This window comes from Nestor notabilis, unplaced genomic scaffold, assembly GCF_000696875.1.
Source record: "Nestor notabilis isolate BGI_N333 unplaced genomic scaffold, ASM69687v1 scaffold10044, whole genome shotgun sequence".
Lineage (NCBI taxonomy): Eukaryota > Metazoa > Chordata > Aves > Psittaciformes > Psittacidae > Nestor > Nestor notabilis.
This window is the reverse complement of record NW_009926056.1, coordinates 4,381-27,555: the sequence shown is the minus strand read 5'-3', so window position 1 is coordinate 27,555 and position 23,175 is coordinate 4,381. Positions and strand designations below refer to the sequence as shown.

General features: G+C 41.5%; 1 protein-coding gene across 1 annotated transcript; it reads right to left on the bottom strand.

Annotated features, from left to right (window-relative positions):
* Positions 1-2,884: 2,884 nt before the first annotated feature.
* On the bottom strand, positions 2,885-22,962 carry LOC104404815 (integrator complex subunit 9-like). The gene is made up of 7 exons (XM_010013342.1): positions 22,838-22,962; positions 18,106-18,166; positions 15,610-15,672; positions 11,452-11,591; positions 9,767-9,853; positions 5,068-5,188; positions 2,885-3,052 (listed from the first exon to the last, which is right to left on the bottom strand). Exons 1-7 carry the CDS (start codon positions 22,900-22,902, stop codon positions 2,885-2,887), a joined length of 705 nt encoding a protein of 234 aa, XP_010011644.1. The 5' UTR covers positions 22,903-22,962.
* Between the last annotated feature and the right edge of the window lie 213 nt (positions 22,963-23,175).

Genomic DNA, 23,175 nt, shown 5'->3' with positions numbered 1-23,175 from the left:
TTTCACGGTATATTCCTGCTGCTGCATCCAGGATCGGCCCAACAGCCAGCATTCACTGCACCCAGCTTCAGCTAATCAGCACATCCTGGGCCATGTCTAAGATAAGCAAACTGCTTCACTTTCTACCAGTTGTTAATAGAGATGGACTGATTGCAGATGTACTATAACTCTGCTGTTTTTAGATGTAACCTAGATGTAACTTAAAATGTCAAGGAAACTTTAGGCTGTAATTTATATCAAAGAAGAATTCCACTCTCTTCCTATGACTCATCATTCCCACCTGTGCTGCCATCTCCACAATGTCAGCACTTAAATCGCAGTGCTGGCAGAAAGGAAAAGGAGGAAAGAATTGGGTGGAGGCCCAGTTTCGGTCAGGTGAGATGAATCTTATCTTGTTTGCACCCTGAGAGAAGGAAATGCTTTCCAGGCTTGTCTGTATACTAGACAAGAAGTAAGAGGGCAAAGCATTTTTCCACTCGTATGGCCAAATAATCTGTCTTATTACCCTAAACAAATGGCTGGTGAGATCCTGGTCAACTGAAGCTTGCTTGTAATAACTATGGAGGGAATTCCAGAAGACTGGAAAAGTGTTAATGTTTTACTATTACACTCTGGATATGCTTTTACATAAACATATGCTGGCTAACTGGATATTCTTTTTAAAATAAAATGTAGTGACTGTTTTCATACGCTGTTAAAAGATGGGAATTTCATGATAACTGCTCACCATGCTTCTATGGAGAAACAGGTCAGAAACAACCTTTTAGTCCCTGAAGAAAAAATGTTGATTTGTTGAACACAATTTTAACTCTGTGCCACTCAAGATATTGTTATCATTACATTTTGTCTGTCAAACATCAAACAGATGAAGAGTTGGCTTGCAGCTCACAAACCCCACTAATCATTACAGAATCACCATATTGTAGGAACTTCTATTGATATTGACAGGGATTAACACTAGAACAAAAACTATCCACTGCCTTCGAAACCTTTGTTCATTGCCTTTGTATCTGGGAGCAAATACAAGATGATGATAGTATTTGATATGCAAATGATATCTGGTAACATTTTTGATGTGGTAAATCACAAGCAAAGCACAAACCAAAAGTAATTTTAACTATCCGGTGAGCTACTCCTTCAAACTATGTGTTAGTATAAAATGATGCAAAGTGCAATGGACTGTATGCTAAAAAATGAGGCTCTCAGAGAGTGCATGGGACAAGCAACCCTGTCAGCGGAGTGAATAGTCATGGTTTCATATCTTGTTAGCAAACAGAGTAGGTCTCTAGGGTTTCAGGCAGGCCCACAGAACTTTTCCCTGCACTTGTTAAAGCTGCAACTGCCCTGTCTAACTGTTACTACTTCTGCAGGTTGCAGTAAGTGAGCACAGATCTGCTGCTCATGGGCTATGCTCTTACTAGGCAGCTCATTCACAGACCATTCCCTGCCACAGGAAGGCAATTTCCTTAAAAAGAGGGATTTTACCAGAAATTTCCAGAGAAATGTTCACCTTTGGAAAACAATGAAGCATGGCCAGTTTAAGCTGATAAACTGAACGACCATTTAATGTCATAAAATTATAGAATCATGGCATGATTTGGGTTGGACCTTAAAAGACGATCTAGTTCCAACCCCCTGCCATGGGCAGGGACACCTTCCACTAGACCAGGTTGCTCCAAGCCCCGTCCAACCTGGCCTGGAACACTGGCAGGGATGGGGTAGCCACAGCTTCTCTGGGTGCTCATCACCCTCAAAGGGAACAACTTCTTCCTAAGATCTCATCTCAGTCTCCCCTCTGTCAGTTTAAAGCCATTCCCCCTTGTCCTGTCCCTACATGCCCTTCAAAAAGTCCCTCTCCAGCTTTCTTGTCAGCACCTTTGGGCACTGGAAGTTGCTCTGTGGTCTCGCTGGAGCCTTCTCTTCTCCAGAAGTCAATGTTAGGATGTCAGTGAGAGGAAAACATTATCAGTTACCAAATTACTTCTTATAGTGCAAAGTTTCTCCTCACACAAATATTCCATTCATATATTGCCAGATATTGCTGCTGCTCCTTCACTAGAAGGTGACGAAGAAGTACAAGGCCACTATGAGGATGATGAGAAAAAGGGATTTAAAGTCTCTGATATGCTGCATGCAGCTAAGTACAGCCATACTATTAAGGATGGTTTATCTATTGCAGTTGTTCAGCTCCTGAGATCAAGCTTTTAAACGAAGGATGCTCAGAAGCAAAGCTCTTTAGGAGATACTCACCTTGGGGGAAATTACTTACTGATCATGAACCTGACACATTTTCTAAATTATTTTTAAATACCTCCTGCTAATATAGCTTTTAACTATTTTGACAACTTCTGAAGCACACAGTACTGCAAACTTCAAGCCATTCTTTGCACTAAGAATTTATGGATCTAGAGAGAATTAATTTACTGGAAATTACATCTACAGCACTATAAAGACTTTGCCCTTAGCAGAGCAGGGTGGAAAAGTTGGCAGCCAGTTAGCTATCATTTCTCCCAAGGAAGGATGTTTCAGAAGTGATATAGAAGCAGTCTGTGAACTGTCTGTAAAGGCTCTTCAGTGAAAAATGGATTGTAAAAAAAGTCACTAATGCTCTATTGTTTAACTGTCGAAAATTTCCTATTTAAGGTGAAGGAGAATTTCATAGCTGAGGAGTAAGTTAATACCAAATCATCAATAGCAAAGAATTTTAGTTATTTTTCCCTAGTAACTATTGATACCTGTCTACTTATCAGAGTAGTATGTCTTCTCAGTGCCTGTTAAGTCTAGCCAGTTGCTACCAGTTACCTCAGTACAGCTTCTATATCACACCTGATCCCAGCTGGAATAAGCCCCACTATTTTTTATTTTTGAGCAAAGACACTTTTCCCTATAGAAGACTTAGAAAAGACAGGGGCTGTACCTGAGGGTGTGTTGTAAGTAGAGAAGATCCCGAAACATAGGAAACTTTTTCATAATGCGACTGGATAATCCAATTTGAACTTCCAAGAGCGTAGCCTGAGCTGAGAGGGGTGACCTGCACAGCACCAAACAGCTCCTGAAACACACAGAAAGAGACATTAACATGAGCAAGCCCCTGAGAGATGTTAGAAGAGGTCATTTTATCAACAGTGATATGAATTTTAAAAGTAGTTCTGCCATTCAAAGGTTTTATGAAGCTACTTTCCTGAGCTTTATGTCTGCTGTTTTTATTTACCCATGTCTAACAGGACACATGCTCTGAGAAAAGCTTTTCCCCAGGTAGTACCTTCATAAAACCTCTCTTCTGTGTGAATTCTATGGCAAATAACTGAGTTCACACTGAACCGTAACTTCAACTGGAGGAATCAACCGGGGTCTTGATCCTCTGCCTGCCTTTGCTGTACTGAAGAAGATCGTAGGAGCATCTTTGAAGATGCTATACTCCCTTACTCAAATTTTATTGATACTGGCCTGCAGGAGAGAAGGAAGGACAAGTAGTTCTATTCTGATATAAAACTCTATCTGGGTTACACATTTTGCTGTGGAAAACATAAACGTAACCTCAAATTCACTCACTTTCATATGTTACTGCTTTTTAAATGCTATTTACTAGTGATTTAGAAACAACACCCTGCAAACTCAATCCAAATTTCAGTTTCAGCTCTAAGCATAAGCAACCTGATAGTTGTCTCGTTTCCAAGTGTCATTAGACAGTGTACTGCTTTATCTACACACAGTAATGTGTTATACTTGTTTTGAGAAAGAAAAGAAGCCGCCATGTATACCCCACTAACGTGATTACTTTCTGGTTACTGAATAATAGAACAAGCATCTGATTCATGCTATACTAATAATTTTTCTAGTATCTCAATATGTATTTGGATGCCTTGCAAAACAAGACAGGGTCTCCATTCTTAAGAATGCTTTAGGTTCTGCTGATAAGGAGACATGGAAAACAGACAGCAAACTATTCCTGATGCTGTCACCCAGTTTTGGGTTAACTGGCTAATTAGAATCTGATTACTTTAAAAGCTAGCTTTAGGAAGAGAGAAAATACGTCTCTTTTCTCAGTAACTATAAAAGAATGACTGGCTCAGACGCATAGATCTAAAATTAGCCGAGATGTATCCACACTGTGAGGATAGTAAAAAATGAACAGTAACAGGGATAATGAGGAATCCAAACACCCTCAACCTGTCCAGCTGCTAGACAAAGCTGCAGCTGTTACTTATGTCAGCAGCCGTGTTAGTGGTGGCTTGGGGTCTTTTTTCAGCAGCTGTAATGCAGCACCACACAAACCCAAATCCACCAAATTTAGCACACATCAGCACTGGTTACTGTTTCAAACTGTCTTATGCATAAATAGCAGTCTCCAAACTTCAGTGGCCCATTGCTTAAGAAATAGGAGCAAAGAAAAAGCTTTGGGTACACAACTTACTTTAACCCACCTTTTTATTTCTTACGGCCCTTAGCCACAATAGCAGGTCTCACGGCCCACATGCTGCCTACAAGCCATAAGGGAACCTACTGAATTGTTGCTTCAGTTCATTCTAGAAACTTCACTGGATTATAGTCAATGGCCTTACAGACAACAAATGTCAGCTGGGAACCCTGGGAAAGGAGTTTCTGAAGTTCAGGTCGAACCATTAGGTTTTGTTTACAATCCCTAATTTGCAGTATAAAAGAAAGTGGAAGCTAAAGCACTCAAAAGATTCCCAGAAGTGAGATACATGGTAACGCAGAAGGGGATGTGGCTTACAGACAGAGAGGATACATTCATTTCGTACATCCTCCCAGCTCTCAGTGGGCCAGCCATCAGCTCCAAATTTGAAGGTACACCGCCTTAAAATTGGTCCTCTTGGGGAAGAGGAGAAACAAATAGATACTCCCTGATTTCACCCAAGAAGAACCCTTCCTGGGAGGCAGACTGAAGGACATTCAATATAATCTTATCTTGCTTTCCTAGGCTAGGGTAACCAGATCTTACACAGGATCTAGAAGAAACACAGAAAAGTAAGGACATTTCCAGAGAAAAGCTGGGAAACAACAAGTTGTTACTGTTGACCTGCCAGCAGCTTTCCAGGTACTCACAATTTTCTGAGAATACCCCACTAGCTGGATCTTGCTGAGCGCAGCATTCACTTCTGGCATGGTGTAGCACTTCCTCCACATAGACACCTCCACTGCGTCCTTCAGAGGGACAGGCAGCAATCTGCAAAGATCAATGGGGTGTGGGCATTTTCAGGACTTTCTGATGGACCACCAGCTTCTACACCCATTTATGTTCTCCAGATCTTAGATTTTTCTCTTTTTTTCTTCTTTATCTTTTTATTTTAAATATGTCTGTGCTTCAAAGTGAGGTGCAAAACTTTCTGCCTGTTGAGGAGCAGAACCACACTACCCATTTTTACCTCACCCCAAAGACTGCTCTCCTCCAGCTCTCTTTGTAGTTGTTCTTACTCAGCTCTTTCATCACAGAAGTAGCTGTGATGAAGGTGTTACAGCAACTCTTGTGGTATTTTCACATAAGATGCTGGCTGAGCTGAGATGTCAACATGAAATGCACCACCAGAATTGCGAGATGACTGGGATCTGGGATCAGGGTCTATTTTGCATATCCTAGGGATATGTATATTCTTAAGAATTTGAAAACAAAAGTAAGCCACAATCTCGTGATTAAAGTACAGCTACCAGACCATGAACAAAGGCTGGCTCTGCTCTCATTTCTGTCACCAGTCCCTTAGAAGAGCATGTGCCCCTACACCTCAGTTTCTCTGACTTCAACTCCAATACCCCACTTACCTTCCCAGGATACTGGCAAGGATATACTAGCTGACACTGCAGAGCTCTTTGAAATCCCCTATACGGAAGTATTTAAGATGTTTTACACCAAGTAAAATCCATCCATTCTGCTCTTCACAGTCATTGCAAGTTAGCTGGGCAGTGTCGTCAAGGGAAGAAGTGAACTATAATGTCACAGGCTGTAAGAGCAATAGCTAACTTCTGGGAAATAAATCTTCCTTAGCAACATGAACTGAGGCAGGAAGCAGCACAGCTGCCAAATGCATAAGAATAGGAGGTTTTTTTGTATATTAAACCAATGCTAAATCAAAGGCTAATTCAAACCAATTTCCAAAGATTTATGGAAATTAGTCAAGTTTCTTTGATCAATTTGTTTAAAGGAAATTAATTTATTGTTATATCTACCAGGTCAGTGAACTCTTCCATAATTTAAGACACTGAAGAAAGGATTAAGGCCAGCTATTGCCAAGACTGCTGCACAGGTCTAGTGCAAGAACTGTAATTCCAGCACATGCTGGCTGAAAGCATACTGAGCTTAAGGAAACAAACAAAGTCTTCAAGATCTTTTTTGGGAAGTCGTAAGCAACAAAAAGCCAAACAACATGGATAGTTGTCCACCACTGCACTGAAGCAAATTGCCTGTAAAAGCCTTTAACCTACCATAAGAAGCATTTAGTGTTGCATGCTTTCATGAGCTTCTCTTCTGGGAAGAGGAGAATATATCTACAGGTAATGGAGAAAAGTGGGGAATTGTCCTTGGTGATTGAAGTAAGTTTCTATTAGTCTTCACTCTGTGGCTACACAGTAAATATACTCTGATCCCCAACACAGACCAGTGGGACAAGACTCCAGTGGTTTCATTCTTTGTCAGGTGGCACACAGAAACAACGAGGACTTCTGGTTCCTCAGATGTGCCGCTGCTGGCACTTAAACCTGCCACCCTCCATTTTAAAACTTGTACGGGAAGTTACTAGAAGATATTTTAAGGTCTGGAGTGAATCTACTAATGCTATGGCAACATCCTCTTACGGATCACCTCATGACAACCAGACGTACGTGGGCAGATGCCAGGACAGCCAGCCTATAGCCACAAACAGGAAGGTATCACGAAGCAGCATGGTCCTGTGGTTAGTGTATAAAATTTGTGCTTAAAAAACTCAGAGGCTTGTATTCTTAACTGGGCATCTGCAGACAGACAGTCCCTTCCGTTCAAGGCAAATAACGTTTAGTGTATGACATAACATGTTCTTGTTTGAAGGGAGAGGAGGATGGCAGTACCAAACCAGATCAGAATACTGGCCTCTCTTGTCCTCTGTCTCAAGAAATAGTCTATTTCAGACACTTTTACAGAAAGACAAAAGAAACCATCAAATAGGTAATGACAAACTGTCTTTCATAGGTCAAACTTCCTCTTTAGCCCCCTGAATCCTAATCTGTGTGAAAGATATCCTGGGTGAGCATCTATGGAGCTTCCACAAGACTGCTCATTTAAAATAAAACCTAATGGTAATAAAACTTGCTAAGCAATTAGTTCAGACTGGATCTGATAATAAAAAAATGTAAGCCACTATAATGAACTTTTATATTTATACAGTATTTGCATTTAAAATGCTTCAATGCTTTATCTAATGAAGATGATAATACTTTATGTTTTATACTAACTATTTAGAGTAACACTAGCTGAACTGTAAAGCAGTAATGGTGATTGATCAGCCTGAAAAATTGAAGTTAGACTCAGAAGTAATATGTATTCTGTTCTAGCAACTGCCAACTATTAAAAAAAATTCATCAAGGATCACATTTTCTTAAATAACGGATGTCAGTCCAACCCTGCATGTGCTATTAGCCAGGTGTTAATTTGTGGATCAGTAGATGTTTGCTCACATGCTATAATAATCAGTTCCATTTACGCTTGCATGGCACTTGTCACCAGGAATCTCAAAACACTTTGCAAACATTAATTAAGTCCCTGTATACCCTCTATGGTGGATAGGAGCTCCATTTTGTAGAAGCATAGGGAGCTGAAGGGGGAAACTCAGAACACAGGTGGGGTACAGTTGGAAAGAGAGCTCGGGTTCACCCCCTTGTTCCAGCTCACAGACTGCACTGGTTCATACCAGCCTCAAGGCAGAGTTTACAATAATAGGCTTATGTTACTGAAGAGCTGCAGGGCTACATCTGCCTATCCCCACTAGCACAGCATTTCATTGCTCTGTCTCTGCCTCATATTTGGGCAAGGCATGCATTTCACGAAAGCCGGGGGACCTGCCATTCAATCGAGGTTCCCAACATACCATACTACGGCAGTGGGATGTGCCAGTGTGGATGTGCAGCAGTGGGGTGTGGACAGTGTCCCTGTAGGAGGGACAGGATGCTGTCTGCCCCGGGGGGTAGGCTTATACTGTCCTCCTACCTCATCTGGTACTCCGTTACAACAGCTACTTAATAGTACCAAGGAGGAATTATTGATGTTAGGGTACTTCCCAAGCAACATGAGACAGGAAAAAGTATTTTAAATACTGCTCCAACAAAAAGACTCCAGCCTTCTCTAGCAGATGAATCAGAACAAAAATTACCTCTCTGTGTTCGCCCCTGGAATAGTCAACAGCACACAAAGTGCTAAACAGCACTTTTTCTAAAATATGACCACCAGAAAAGTGACATTAAATGAGCTCCAAGATATATGATCCTCCTTTAAACCATGCATACTAAACACATGCAGTAGTGTGATGAGAATAACGGCTCCAATTCTCCCTCTTTACAACACTGTGAGCTTCGGGAGTAGTTCTGGGCAGGCTAACAGACTCCAAAATTTAAAAAACAACAATATTCTGATCAGAGTACACATCAACCAGCACAAAATCCTGATCAACGTTACTAACTTTGGTTTAGGTTTATGTCTGTGTTTCATTTGCCTTCTTCAGAAGAGTGATAGTGCTGAGTTAAGACTACTAAGCTCAGCAGGGCAGTACAATGTATAGCTAAAAATATGTTAATTTGGATTTTTCATTTCTTTGCTTTGTAATATTGGAAAATATCAGGACTACTTTTATAGTGCATGAAATAATTCATTTTTAGTAAACTTTTAAATCAAGCAACGTCAAGAATTAGGAGTAGAAAATGGGAGATCAATTAAAAATGCACAAAGCAGCTTTTAAAAATAACTTTCTAATCAACAGTCCCTATCTTTAAAACGTGCTAAAAATGAAACTGTCTCCTTCATAGAACATGTTATGCACCTAAATCTGTTTTATTTCCAAGAAAAGCATTATCTGCAATTAGTAACCTGTATGGATAATTTTCAGATTACATAGGCTTTCAAAATTGTAGATGTAGAAGACCTCAATTTTGAGCACCTTGTTTTTATGTATAGATGGAATAATGGTCAGAGAGCTTGCAACTAACCCTTTTTATGCAGATTTCAATTTGCCTCTAAGCTTTGAAAAGCCAAAAAATACACCACCCCCCTCGCTCTTCAAGTGTAAAAGAGGTTGTAAGCCCTCGGAGGAAAGGTAGCACTGCTCTGTGTTGGCCACCAGTGACCTTCAACAGCTGTAGCTTGACTTTCTTAGCATTTCAGCAAACATTAATGTAAATGTTGTAAATTAAAATTATTCCAACACAATATAATTAGGTTTAAATAGCTCGCTAATTTCAACAGCTTCTTACAATGTTAATACAAAAATTTGCTGGGTTTATCTACCACCATGAAGCTAAACTACGTGAGCAGAGATCAGGGAAAACTTTCGTGTTACCAAGTCTTCCTCCAAGGTTCAAACTTGTATGGTTGTTTGGAAGACGAACAATGGTTGATCAAAGAAAGAACTGATCCAAGGAGTCACAGCTGTAAACCTCTTAGGCTTTTTTTCTTCTGCTTAGTGGTAGCAGCAAACCTCAAATGGTGGTAGCTGACTCATCATTACAGTGAATTCTAGACTTTGGTTAGTGTTTTAGGACAGTCACCCTTTCTTGGTGGCTTGTTCCTTACCTTTGTACCTCCTTGTTCTTCCACATGGAGGCAGACTGAGCTTTTGGCACACGTTCAATAGAATTCACCAGTTCTTCCATGAGAAGTCTGAAAAGACATCCATCCTAACTGAATTAGTATTTCAGTCTTTCACTCAGGAGAGAACTTTGTCCCAAATCTTTCCAAAATACCACACAAATTGTAACACTATTAGTCAGTTTTAAAGAGGGGTTCTTCCCAGAGGCATCCTACTCCTGTTTCTTCATTGAGTGTTTCAAACTCAAGCTAGTTTGTTTCTGTCTGCTGGCTGCAATGGCAGTGGATCTGGCCCACTAGCTTATGGGTTATTTGGAAAGTGGCAAGACAAGAGGAACTCCCAAGCCTCTCTTCTGCTGTGCGAGAAGATTTCTTTGTCACTGACTGCTTGTCATATGGAATAAGACGAAATATACAAAGAAAACTCATTAGCTGATGCTTGTTTATCACTTAGAGAAGTCACGAACACTGTCAGTGAACTCTCCTCATCTACAAATGCACACTACAGCATTCAAGACAGAAAAACGTCAGGCATTAAAAATTGTCATTGCAGATTTCACTGCCCAAAACTGAACAGCATTTTTAATTGCATGAATGCTTCCCCTTGAAGGTAGGAAGTCACAGATGTAACTGCAGAAGAACAGCACCCGGAATTACTTGGGGTGGGGAGAACCACACCAGTTATTCTCCAAGAAGACTATGCTTGTTACCTTTTTATATCCCAGGGGTCTACTACTAGTTCATATTAATACAATTCCTTTCACCTACAAGGGCCTTCAGTTTCTGTTTGCTTTTACGCAACGGGAGAATTAGTCTGGCATGGAAAGTTTGCATAGGACCTTTAAAAGACAAAGATTCCTGCCCTGAAGTGCTTACAGAGAGGTTCAGTTACCATGGCCTAGTCTGGTCTCTAATTATTGAACATGGCAGCTGTTCTGCATGAAGGATGCACACAGCACAAGTCCAGTGAGACCTGACCGAGGGCCAAACCTGCAGCCTTTGGTATTGACCTATCCAATCAACAGACAACTTCGTAAGAAAAGACTACCAAATTTGATGACCAAGTATTAAGTTTTTGACTGCATTGTCAGGCCTTACATTTTCTACTTCAGTCTCATATTTCTGTTTTTCTCTCTTTGGAATTTCTCTTTGGAGTTCAGAGCTTATGTATCTCAACTGTCATTTGAGATGAAGCCAGCTTAAATTCCCTTCCGTGGTGTGAAGGAAAGTGTGATTATATGAATTTCAAACACTGAAAAACAACAAGGCAACAATCAAAGTCATTTACTGTTGAAAAGACTGGTGATTCCTTTTTTTTTCTTAAGGGAGCAGAGAGGAGCAGGAGAGATCTTTGATTCATGGTTTTTGAAGGTTTGGAGTTGGCTTTATGGTAATTGCTGCCCAAGGTGTCTCAGTCCACTCAAGATCTACTATCCCACATCTAACTGCTTACACAAAGCAGCTGCTGTAAATGTTGAAGACAAATGGTTCCAGAGGTTGGGAAACACTGAGTTAATACATTTGCAGCACTAAGGACTTGGCTGGTGTTCAGCTACTGCCTAAGAGCCTCTTCGGAACATTAGACACCACTCCTTTACTCGTATTGTCCTTTACACCTTTTGCTTAGCAGTGATGAAAGAGGAGTAAGAGCATATTAAGGGGCTTTTTACCTGCCGATTTGAACAGTGGGCTCAGTGGCATAAACCGTTCCAGTGAACCCTGTGTATTCTGTGATATAGGGCAATGCCATCATGCAGTGATAGTTTGAGATCAAGATTACATCTACCGTGGAGAGGTCAAGCAGCTCAGTCTGGAAACAGAAGAAAGAGATAAGCAATATGTAACCCTTTCACGCAGCTTAAGCAATGGCAGAAAAACTTCTTGTTCTTTTTTTTTTTTTTAAACTTTATATTGCACAAATATAGCCAGTTCATAATCAGGTTAAAAAGTGGGGAGGGGCATGTGCCAGCTGTGGCAAAGAAATGACATTTCCTTTAAATTAACAATATTTATTTTAAAAGCCCCCTAAAATTATTCCCTTCTAAAACCTAAAATGGAAACCATGTCCTGGGTTTGTCTGCCTTTCATGTAATGAAATGGCTGCTGTTAAAAAAGGCTCAATGATTACACTTTTATCGAAGAACTGATGTGTACACTTCCTTAGGAAGCTTCCTTCGGAACACTGTGTAGACAACAAAATTTCCACGGTTAGTGATTTAGCATGGTGTCTTGTATTTTTTTTCTGTGGCACATTGTACTGTACCCCAGGAGAGTGAGAGAGATGAATGTAGGCTGTATTTATTCATATGCTTAAAATAATTCCCATATTTTCCCAAACTAAATGCTTGGTATCTTTATCATTCATGTTTTCTACAACAGGAGATTAAGCTCATTCATAGGATACAACAAAACAGACGGATGGATCCAATTTGTTTTGATGTGACAGTTTAGACAGAAGTTCAGAGAAGGAAAGATTTCAAATATTGTTAAAGGAATTTTAATTAGAAATATTTACTGGTAATGCTATAACACAAATGGTGTCAAGTCAGAAATTTACAAGATATATGACCTCTAACTCGGTTATTATAGAGCAGCTAATGGAATTCAACACTCATCAAGCACATATTATCTGATTACAAGGCTTGGTCCAGCAATTTGAATAAAAAAGGCAAGAAAGTAGGTCACTCAGCTTTTCAGAGGGCTGACACGGTGCTCTGGTGACAAGCTGCTTAACTCACACAGCTAAGCGTTCATGATTTCAATCCGTGATCACAGCTAATATTGGAGGCATGATCTCCAAGCTGAATGCAGTAGGTGAAACACCATCCTCAGAAGTGTGACAGGGCACCCTTTTATCTTAGTAAGCTTGTCAGGCAGAAATACTCTCTGTGTGGTATCAAGAGTCTGCTGATGCCTGCTCCTACCAAGGTGGCCATTCATGCCTTGCTTTTCAGCTGCGTCCAGACCATAGTCAAATGGCCCAGCAGTGTGCACTCCCAGCCCAGAAAGCCAACCACGTCTTGGGCTGCATCACCAGCAGCGTGACCAGCAGGCTGAGGGAGGGGATTCTGCCCCTCTACTCTGCTCTCGTGAGACACCCCATGCAGTCCTGTGTCCAGCTCTGGGGCCACCAACATAAGGATGTGGAGCTGTTGGAGTGAATTGACAGGAGGCTCCGAGGCCTGGAGCACCTCTGCTATGGAGCACCTCTGCTGAGAGAACTGGGCTTGTTCAGCCTGGAGAAGAGAAGGCTCCACAGAGACCTTAGAGCAGCTTCCAGTGCCTAAAGGGGCTGACAAGAAAGCTGGAGAGGAACTTTTGACAAGGGCCTACAGGGACAGGACAAGGGGGAATGGCTTTAACCTGACAGAGGGGAGATTGAGATGAGATCTTAGGAAGAAGTTGTTCCCTGGGAGGGTGGTGAGGCACTGGCACAAGTTGCCCAGAGAAGTTGTGGCTGTCCCATCCCTGGCAGTGTTCAAGGCCAGGTTGGACGGGGCTTGGAGCAACGTGGTCTAGTGGAAGGTGCCCCTGCCCATGGCAGGGGGGTTGGAACTGGATGAGCTTGGATCTCTTCCAGTTCAAACCTTTCTATGATTCTATGAAGTGAGGATTCAATCAGCCCTTAGCTGAATCCCAGTCCAGCAAGACATCAGGAGGATACAGACTACCACTTTCCAAGCTTAAGCATCCCACATCTCAGCATGCTAGAAGCACTTACTAAGAGGATGAAAAGGGTGTCAAAACCAAAGCAAAGCCTTCCTTGGGACTTGCAGCAATCTCACTAAAAGTGTGTATGAACAGAAGAGGATTAAAACATTTCTTGAACGTGAAGTCAGAGACACTAGGGGGTTGCCAAGCAAAGAGAGGGCTGCACCCTGCACTCTGACATGTGGAAGTGTACTTCTGCTGCTGAGACAGCCTCTTATCACCTTGTGGCTTCTGGATCACATTCAAAACTTGGCTTTCTTTGGCAATGGTGTTCCTGGAAGTGATACTGTGATTCTCAAACTAACTGCTTTTGCAAACAAGTTTCTTCAAAAGAAGTGGCATGGAAGAAGACAAAGAAAAAGACAAAGGCTCTTTCATGCAAGCTCCTTGTCTGTTCTGCCAAACACCAGCAACATTTCTACACTGCTGATGCATTCAGCTGGCCATGACATTTGAACCCTCCCCCAGACAGGAGAGCCTATGAAACTAGACATGAGAGCTGTGTACAATGAGCAGATCTGTTTCTAGGACTAGTGGAGAAGACCTGGCAGCTCCTGGGAACTTTGGGAACAAGCATTTGAGAGGCCATTTGTAAACTCCCTACAATGGTGACATACAGCTAGTTGTGATCTTCTAGTTGTAAGAGAGTTACAGTCAGTGATAATACCAATACAAGGAAGCAACAACTCCACATCACTCAGAGCTACACATGTGGGTATTTTCCAGCCCAACAAAGTAACCAGAAAGCCCAGCTGAAGCACCTGAAACCCCAGCAGATTATTATCACTGTATATGGCCAAAGGAGATCCAAAACATAAACTCCGCCCTCCCAAGATCTGGGCCATAATGGCACTTTCTAGGCATAAAGATGCTTCCTACACCCCTCCCTTGCATAGCATAGTAATCAGAATGCCCACAAGAACCCCAAATTATTAAGTTTTTGCTTGGGTTTTTTTGTGTGTGTGATTCAATTACACCCATTCCAGTTGGGGAAAATGAGCAATTGCACACAGATCTGTTGAAATCACTTGCCAAAAACAGTGCCAGAGCTGCCAACTTGCTTAGAAGAACCAAAATGACAAGAAGAACCAAAATGACAAGAATCAGAAGCCACAAGAGGTGAGTTGAATGGAATGAAAAGACAGAAATGCTATTGCCAGAACCCCAGCAAAGCTGACAACAACCCTCCAGGAATGTTTTGTACTTCCTGTCAACAAGGTCAGCACTGCCCAAAAGCAATTGTCTCTGTCTTTGAAAGACAGAGAAAACATCCCAACATGAAATGAAAGAACTGATGTTATCGCAGTCTGAACACAGCTGAGGAAAGAGGATACTATTCCCAGACTACTCCCCATCATTCACCCCCACCTCTCTTTGCTCAACTTTCTACTTCTTCAGCTCTCCTATATATACACCATTAACTGCTCAGTCTGGTAATCACAGCTAATTCAGCATTTTCAACAGCCTTTCTTTCTTTCTTTTTTTTTTTCTTTTAAACCCAGCTATTCTTGGGAAAAAAACCCACAAGTTGGGAAGCAGCACTTGCAGTTATGTCAGTGGATATGAAGGTAAAGCTCTTCTCGCAAAGAGGCAGTGATGAATAGCTGAGAAGGCAGCAAAACTTTTTAACCTCAATTTGCTGCCAGCAGAACAGCACATCTGAGTGCAGCCCAACACAATCAAACAGTGGCTTAACCACACAGTTCGCTTCCCAGGGGAGCTCCACTAGGCAGGTCATGCGTCTGTGGTTAGAAACAAGTAGTTTTCCTTGTCTTCATTCACTGCTCTTATCTAGATTAGCACATGTATCCTGTCATACTCAGGTCCAGCTCAGTCATATTGTTTTTGGAAGGCCCATAAAAAGAGACAGTGAAGTCTTATTCTTCTGTGAGATACTGATCTGCTCAAGTAGACTTTCCAGTTCTCCCCAAACCAGTGTTGAAAAGAGCTGCTGTTTCCATCCTTTTTCCAGTGTCATAGATACTAGAGGCACCTTAACAACACAGAAAGTTTAGTAGCATTATTTACTGAGTGCTGATAAACTTAATAATTCAGCAACTTTCTCCCACGTGATAGAAAAGAATCAGATTTTTCAGCATGACTTTGAACAAACTCACCTCTGGTAAACAGAACTCGGGCACGGAGTCTACAAACACATGGCCAGAGCACTCCTTTAGTTCCTGTAAGAAAAGCACATCAACAGAGAAGACACAAAATTACAGTGCAGTGTTACTCCAGCGCAGCAGATTTTGCTCTTTCAAAACGTTTTCTTTATCCCAGGTAATTTCCACCCCACTCCTACATAATGTTTATCCCTTTTCTAGGTAAAATTTGCTGTAAGCAGACTTCAAGAGATCAGATTCTCATTTGGAGGAACAGAGACAGCGCTCTGGTAGGTAAGGAAAGAGACCTCGGTAAGTACTGAATGGTTTTGCCGTAGCCACGGAGGAGGTGCTGTCCTGTAAGGCTGCATTTTCTCTGCTTTTCCAGCTGCAGATGTGTTGGCTGTGAAATGTGTAACAATGCAAGCTGACTTTGTCTACCAGAAATAAAATACGAACTGAAAAGTGGGTCATGAAGACCACTCTTCTTGGAACTGCTGCTCTCGTGATCTGGAAGGTATGCACAGCACTGCCTGACTTACAAGTTTGAAATTTAATTTTCATTCCCTATAACATCAAACCTTTTCTGTCTTATTAGGAGCAGAATACAATTTTAAGCCCCTGTCTCAGAACATTTGATGAAACATCTTCTACGGATCTAAGCTCCACATGGCACTTTTTCTTAGATTTCTCTCTACTGGATCTCTAGTCCTCTATTTTCTTCCTCTTTTTTCAAGGCTGACATCAGAAATCTTTGTCACATGAAAAGTCACATTCTTCAGGATAACGTATGGAACAAAAACATTCCCAACTTTAGTCCTAACACACCTTGCAGGATACCTGTCACCTGCTCTGCCTTCTCTTGTGGATGTTTCTCTTGCTTGTCCCAAAGCGAGTGGTCTCAGCCAGCTTCAGACTGACAGAATTAAAGATTGAATCCAATTCTTAATAATTACAGTGCACCTGCCAACTAATAACGAATGAGCAATTACATCTAGTGGCAGAAGTCTCCTAACCTCATCTCAAGGGTGTTCAAAATGATTAAAACTAGATCGCAGCAAATTTCAATGCCTCTCCAGGACTTAAGTTTTATAACTGTCATCCAGAGAGTGCTGTAACAGGAATGTCCACCCGACATGATAAAACACCACCCTTTGACTCCTTCTCTTGCCTTTTTCCAGCATGGGTCAAAGAATTTACCATTCCAAGCAGTTACAATGGTCAAGGTGAAGGTAACAGATGCTGCCTTTGAATTTTTAACACATGATTTCCACTGATGCTGTGTGAGTTTGAAGATTTCTCCCAAGCACACACTTGCAGCGGTACCACAGAAATGTAAATACATCACATATAAAAATATACTGATAGCCTACCCATTTGTTGGACAGAAGGGAGCCCAAAGCTCTGAGACCAAGGCTGGGGTTCAGGAGAAACAAATTCCAGGGAATTCAAGCTGAGCAACTCTGTTCCTTCTCTGAGCCTCTGTAGCTGTGCGATTGCCAGTTAGCATGTGCTCTGAATAGAGCTGTTACTATTTTACTAACAGAAATGCTGCCTGTACAGTTTCTTTTGCCTCCAATGAGAAGAAAAATCAGGTCTTTAATCTATGATCTTCAGGTCCCTTGTCTGTAAAAATCAGATCAATCCATTTTGTCCACCTCAAAGTCCCCTACAAAAGCAACTATTATTACTGTTTTCCTTTAATGTTCACATAGTCAGAGAACAGTCTATTAAAACTGTATTTTCTCTACTGATACCTATTGCTGCACACATTTGAAATATATCTGCCTATTTTACTAACATCTGACATATTTTTGTGTTCATTGTTCCCCTATGGTAGATCAAGCTGGACACTGCAGTGCCTAGTTTTGGTTGAAGCCCCGGCTAAATTCTGCCTACAAAACTAATGTGATGAAAAGAGGGGGGAAAGAAAAAAATCTGTGTCTCTCATGTAGCTGAGTAAGCCCTGTGTCTTAGAATTAGGGGGCTGGAAATAATATCCTCCCTGCTATGTCCAGCAGCAGAACACATGTTGATTTTAGAGGCCAAAGACATGCTTTTCCTCTGTAACTGACTTCCCATGAGGGGAAAACCATTCACTTTCTCACAGTTCTCCTGCCTAAAAAAGGCTATGATACCAACTTCATTTATAAGCACACTATGAAGCTTTAGTGTCAGAAAAGTGAGACTGTTGAATAAAACGCACTCTAAGAAGGCAAAGCACCATTATTTATGGAGCTCCATGAAATAAGAAAATATTCATACTGATGATTTCTGCATTTTAAGAGGATTTTTATAAAGCTGGGCTACCTCTGAAGACTGAAAGCCTTAGAGTTGCTATTAGCATTTTGTTTCAAAATGTTCTGCTCTACAAGGACATCATGGCTGATAAAGGTACACATAGAAACCTTTGCGATGAGTCAGCATGGAAGTATTGTTCATGCAGTGCAAGCTCCTAACCTGTCAGGGAGCTTTTTGCATGCAAGAAAATTCTAACCATCACTATAGTACCTTGTCCAGAAATGTGCTTCCATCTTTCAAAACCCAACCAGGAAGTTTGGACAGCCTGGGGCTGCAGAAAGAGAGAAAAAGCATTATTGCGATATTAATTATATCATTATCAGTCACTAAGCATAGACTTTCTATTTGGTGTCATACAGGAAAAGAACACCATTTCTGTCTCAGGGAACTAACAACCTCAATAAAACAGACAGACAGTTTCACTGTGTTTAAGTGTTCACTGAAATGACTTTTACAAATCATGATTATGACACTTATAAGTAAGAAGAGGACACATGCAGGGAGTTTGATTTTGGTAATTTACGGCGACAGTTTCAAAAAAGCTCAGCACTGCTTACACTGCCCTGTGGTGAAACTGGCTGCAGAAACAGAAGTTAGGGCAGCCACAAACTCTATGCCTGAAACAACACAAAAATACTGTAAAGCTGCCCTGGGACAAATATTTCCACTAGCAATGGCAGGGAAAGGCCGATGCTCTGGACTAGCTCATTTAGAGATAAAAATGTTGCGATTTTATATCCACATAAACCATGGTTTCATGCTGAAGTCTCACCCCAAAGACCCACATCAACAGCTGTACAATGCATTTACCTGTGTTGGAAGGACAAAGGGGAAAGGAGGTTTTGCCGCCAACTGCATGTTTTAAGCTGGCAGGTCTGGTACCAGCCAGCAATGGCAGAGCCCCTTTTTGAAATTGTTTTACATATTAATAAACTTCAACGCGGATGTTGTAATTCTGAGTTTACAGTAGTAATTGCTGCAGCATTTCTTGTTAGCATAACTGAGAGACTTATTCATACCTCACAGTGACATCTGATTTTTGTGTGAGCCTGTAACTTAGCTCTAAACCCACCTGTTCAAGCATATCTACAGAAATCCAAAAATGAAAAAGTTGAGGACACAAAGGAATTGAAGCTGCCTGGAACCAAGTCCTGTGAGAACCTCAGATTTGGAAACTTGAGATCTCATAATGAAATCTGCAAGTGTTGCGCACTAAGCTCTACAGATAGGCATGTTTATATTCTATCAGGGCTTTCAAATTTAAGATCTTGAAAATAGGAAGTGATTCTAGGGCTCAGAGGAATGCTATGTTCAGACTAATATCAATATAAAAGAACAAATCCTAACTGGCACTCCAGAAAGTCACAAGGAAGGAAATGGGGAAATCTAAGACTCAAGGAGTGAAGACAGAAGATAACAGGTGAGAGCAGAAGGATACGTCATTGAGAAGCTGTGCCAGAGAAGTGCAACCCCCTTTTAAGGATAAGGAGTAAGTCTGAAACAGTGTGATTATAGGAAAGATGAGGTGGTTAAATGTACTCCCCACTGCCACACTCAAAAGCACAACTTAAGAGCAGCATTTTGGAGACTGCGAAGGCTGAGTAGAATTGGTGCAGTGAGACTAGAAGAGCTATGGAGAAAAAAAACCAAAAAACATAAACCCAGGGAAAAAGTAAGAACAAACCATTCTGAGGTGCAACAACTTTGACAGACAAGGAAGAAGACAGAAGCCTTGGTTGGAAAGGACACGTGGAGGTCTCTAGTCCAGTGTCTCAAAGCCAGCACTGGATCAGGTCAGCCACAGCTTTGCTCAGCTGTGTCTTGCAAATCCCTGGAGCATGAGATTCTAGAGCCTCTCTGAGGATGGGTGAAATTGCTACAAAAAACTTCATCACTGGGAAGCCAATGTCCAGCCTGAGCCTCTCATGACACAGTTGGTGCCCACTAGCCCCTTATACTGAATGCCACTGTAGAGTTTGTCTCTGTTGCCTTTGTAACTTTATTTCAAGCAGCTGTAGGTGACTGTTAGCTCCCCATGTCACCTCCTCTCTGACAGACTGAACAAGCCCAGCTCCCTCAACCTCTCCACACAGTCATGGGCTCCAAACCCTGACCATCCTGAAGCCTCCTGAACTCTGTCTTCAGTTCCTTAGCGTTCTTCTTTGATTGGAAATCCAAACCTGGATCCATTTGTGGTTTCACCAGCATGAGGCAGAGCAGAATAAACTCTCCCTAATATGCTTGCCCTGCTCCCCCTAATTTAGCCTAGCATGCGGTTTGCTTTATTCATGATAAAAGAGTACTATTGACTTGTACTAAACCTGGCATCCACAGGAGAGTATACAGACTTGTCAGGAGAGGTAAAATTAGCAGATAAGTCTTGTGTGTGGGTGAAAGTGGAATAAGCAACACAGGACAGAAAGGACTCTTTACCTTGGAGCCAAGAAGTAACACTGTTCCTTCTGACATAGTTTTGACATTGTAATAGAGTGATTGATTAATACAAAATAGCTAGAACTGTCCCATAAATAATGTGAGCAAGTGTGTCATGGCTAGACAGGAAAGGTTAAGAGCTTCCCACATGTTCATTTTACCATTTTGCATTTGACTTTGGTACGGGGAGAAAATTCCAGTTGACAAACCTCCTTTAAAGTATATGATGGGGCATAAAGTGTTTGGCAACTGCAGGTACTTTGCACATGCTCCATGGGCTAGTGAGAACAAGGACTGCCATTTCCAGGACAAGGTGGAATCTATATACCTTTTGACAGGCTTTTTTTTGAAGAGCAAAGAACTCTAAAATATGTCCAGTCCCTTCAATGACACAAACGCTACAGAACTTTCCCCTCACAGATTAAAGCAGAGGCTCTCAAAATGTTTGCTCAAGGAGGGCCCCATGCCAGGTACAACACAGGAATCAGCTGCATAACAAAGATCATCTGTAATATCATACCTTTAAGCTCCACAGAGGTAAAGACTAGGGCACTTTGCAGACCAAATACTGAGACTTGCAGAACCCAAGCGGTTCATGGATCATACTCTGGAGACTTCTGGTTTAGACACCAGAGAGAAGCATAGCTATTGCACATGGGTACATCTCAGCACATCTGGTTCTGGGAGGACAAACAGCTGGTAGTAACCTCAGATCTGACAGACCTGTGTTCAAATTCTTGTGATGCTACATGCTTCGTGCTCAGGCAGTCAGTCCTTCTTGTAGTCCCCCACCTGGAAACTGGTAATAATGTCAGCTCTCTGTCACACGGCTATGTTGGCAATACATATTTTGAATTTCAGGGGTATTTAGACATCACAGCAATGGTACAACTATGAACAAGTCCTCATCTGGACTTTTTAGTGACAGCCACATTCCTCCTCAAGTTTCTAACTCATTTCCACAACTCCCTGCAGGACATCTGTTCTGTAGAGTACTGAAGAGATCAATTACTTGCCCAAGTCCATATGCTCAGGACAATCCTTGCTGTAAGGGGTGTTCAATCACCTTACCAGCAAGATTGATTGGATTTAAATCCAACTGTTTGCTCCGGATTCCACTGGGCCATCAGGGGTCACATCTGACATCCTTTTTTATTGAGTTTGAGTCATTCCAGTGCAGACATTCTGGAGGTACTTGGGGAATTTCAGGTTGTGACCTGCAATTTGGCTGTTCATTCCCAGGGTCTGTTATCAGCAGACAAAGCTGGCATATCCCAGGGGAGTGTTGATGCCTGCAGTTCTAAAGAACCTCTTAAGCCTTTGTTCAATCACCTAAATTTGCTACTTGTTCTTCTCTGTTTCCTTTTTCTTTGGGGAGTGGGAGAAAGCAAAGGCCAGGCAATTCTTAATTTCCCAAATTTTCTGGATCCCTTCCAAATCTACTGCTGCCCCTAAATGTTGTAGTTAGCAATTATGGAATGGGACAAAAATTGACTATCACACTGATCCGTCTTAAGGCATCTGTTGCCTACTCTACAGCAGATCTTGAACTCCATGTTCTTGCAGAACAATGCATACATTGTCTATTCTTTTCATCTCAAAAAATAACAAATCATAGGAAGTGCTGGATAAACTAATTTAACCTCATTAGGTCACTTAGGAAACTCCCTTTCCCAGTCATATTCTCCCTCTCTCAACCAAGCCTCCCCTGAACCCAGAACGTTCCTCACTTGTTTCCTTGTTGATCAAAATTAATAAATGGCTTTTGTGAAAACTCCTGTTGCTTCCCATCACCAAGAGTTTACTCATTTCCACCTTTCCAACCACTCATTTTTGTAATTTATTCCATTTATGCAAGACATAAATCACCCTAACTGAATAACCAAATTCATCTAAAAATCAGGGATAAGATTACTTCGTAGTTAGGGCATAGAAGGGGGTGCCTTGACCTCAGGATTCTCTTCTAGACTCTCCTTTTGTTTCACTGCCATTCCATTCCCATGCTCAGCTGCACTGCCCTTTTGTTTATTTAATTTTTTAAAGGGAACAATTATGCTATCAAGTCAACTAACGAGACTGTTAAGTGCTATTTTTCTTTGCATTAGTCTGTGCTCTGAAGAAAAACCTGAGAAGATGGTGGTTAAACAGTACTTGCACTCACTCCATCTCAGTTATCCATTTGTCTCATCTTGCATGAAGAAGCCAGAAAGATGACAGATATGTGACCTCACTTGTGCTGAGCAGTTGCAGCAATACTTTACTGAAGCTTAGAATAAATTATCTAGAAAAACCAATCAATAAATCCATAAAATGTCTTCCGTCTACTAAGCCAAAGGACGTTATTTTGATAAAGAGAATTTTTAAGTGAACAAAGTCTATTTATGATATCAGATGATGCTGTTCATTTGTACTCATCCTCTCCCTACTTCCAGTACACCAATTCACACAGAGCATTCCAACTGCAACCCAAGAAGACACAGACAAAGTGCTTACAGGCTGCAGAACATACCTCTGAACCAGTGGCAAGGGGAGGAAATTGAGGGTAGACGTCATATCTAGCCCACAGTCCAACATGATGGTGGTGGATTTGAACTTGAGTACATTGCATGGTAAGGTTGGGTGTCCTGACAGGCAGTACTGCAAGAAGATGACAAGGATGAGTTACTCACGACCTTTACCAACAGTAACCTCCCCTCTTGGTGAAAATTGCCTTTTTTTCCCCTTATTTTTAAACATACAGTTTTCTACACACTAGAAGAAAACCTGATTTCCTATAAATCTGTGCCTCACAGCTCTGTGTGTTCATTGAGATATCCCCATGTCAGGGTATTATGGGGTGGACTTTCT

Bases quoted from the DNA above. Each gene is read 5' to 3' on its own strand.
- LOC104404815 (XM_010013342.1), bottom strand. From the start codon at position 22,902: ATGTTGGACTGTGGGCTAGATATGACGTCTACCCTCAATTTCCTCCCC. The intron at 9,854-11,451 runs GTAAAAAGCCCC...ATGTCTTTTCAG, and splicing joins CCCACTGTTCAAATCGGCAG to ACTTCTCATGGAAGAACTGG. The intron at 5,189-9,766 runs GTAAGGAACAAG...TGATCTTTGCAG, and splicing joins AAGAACAAGGAGGTACAAAG to ATTGCTGCCTGTCCCTCTGA.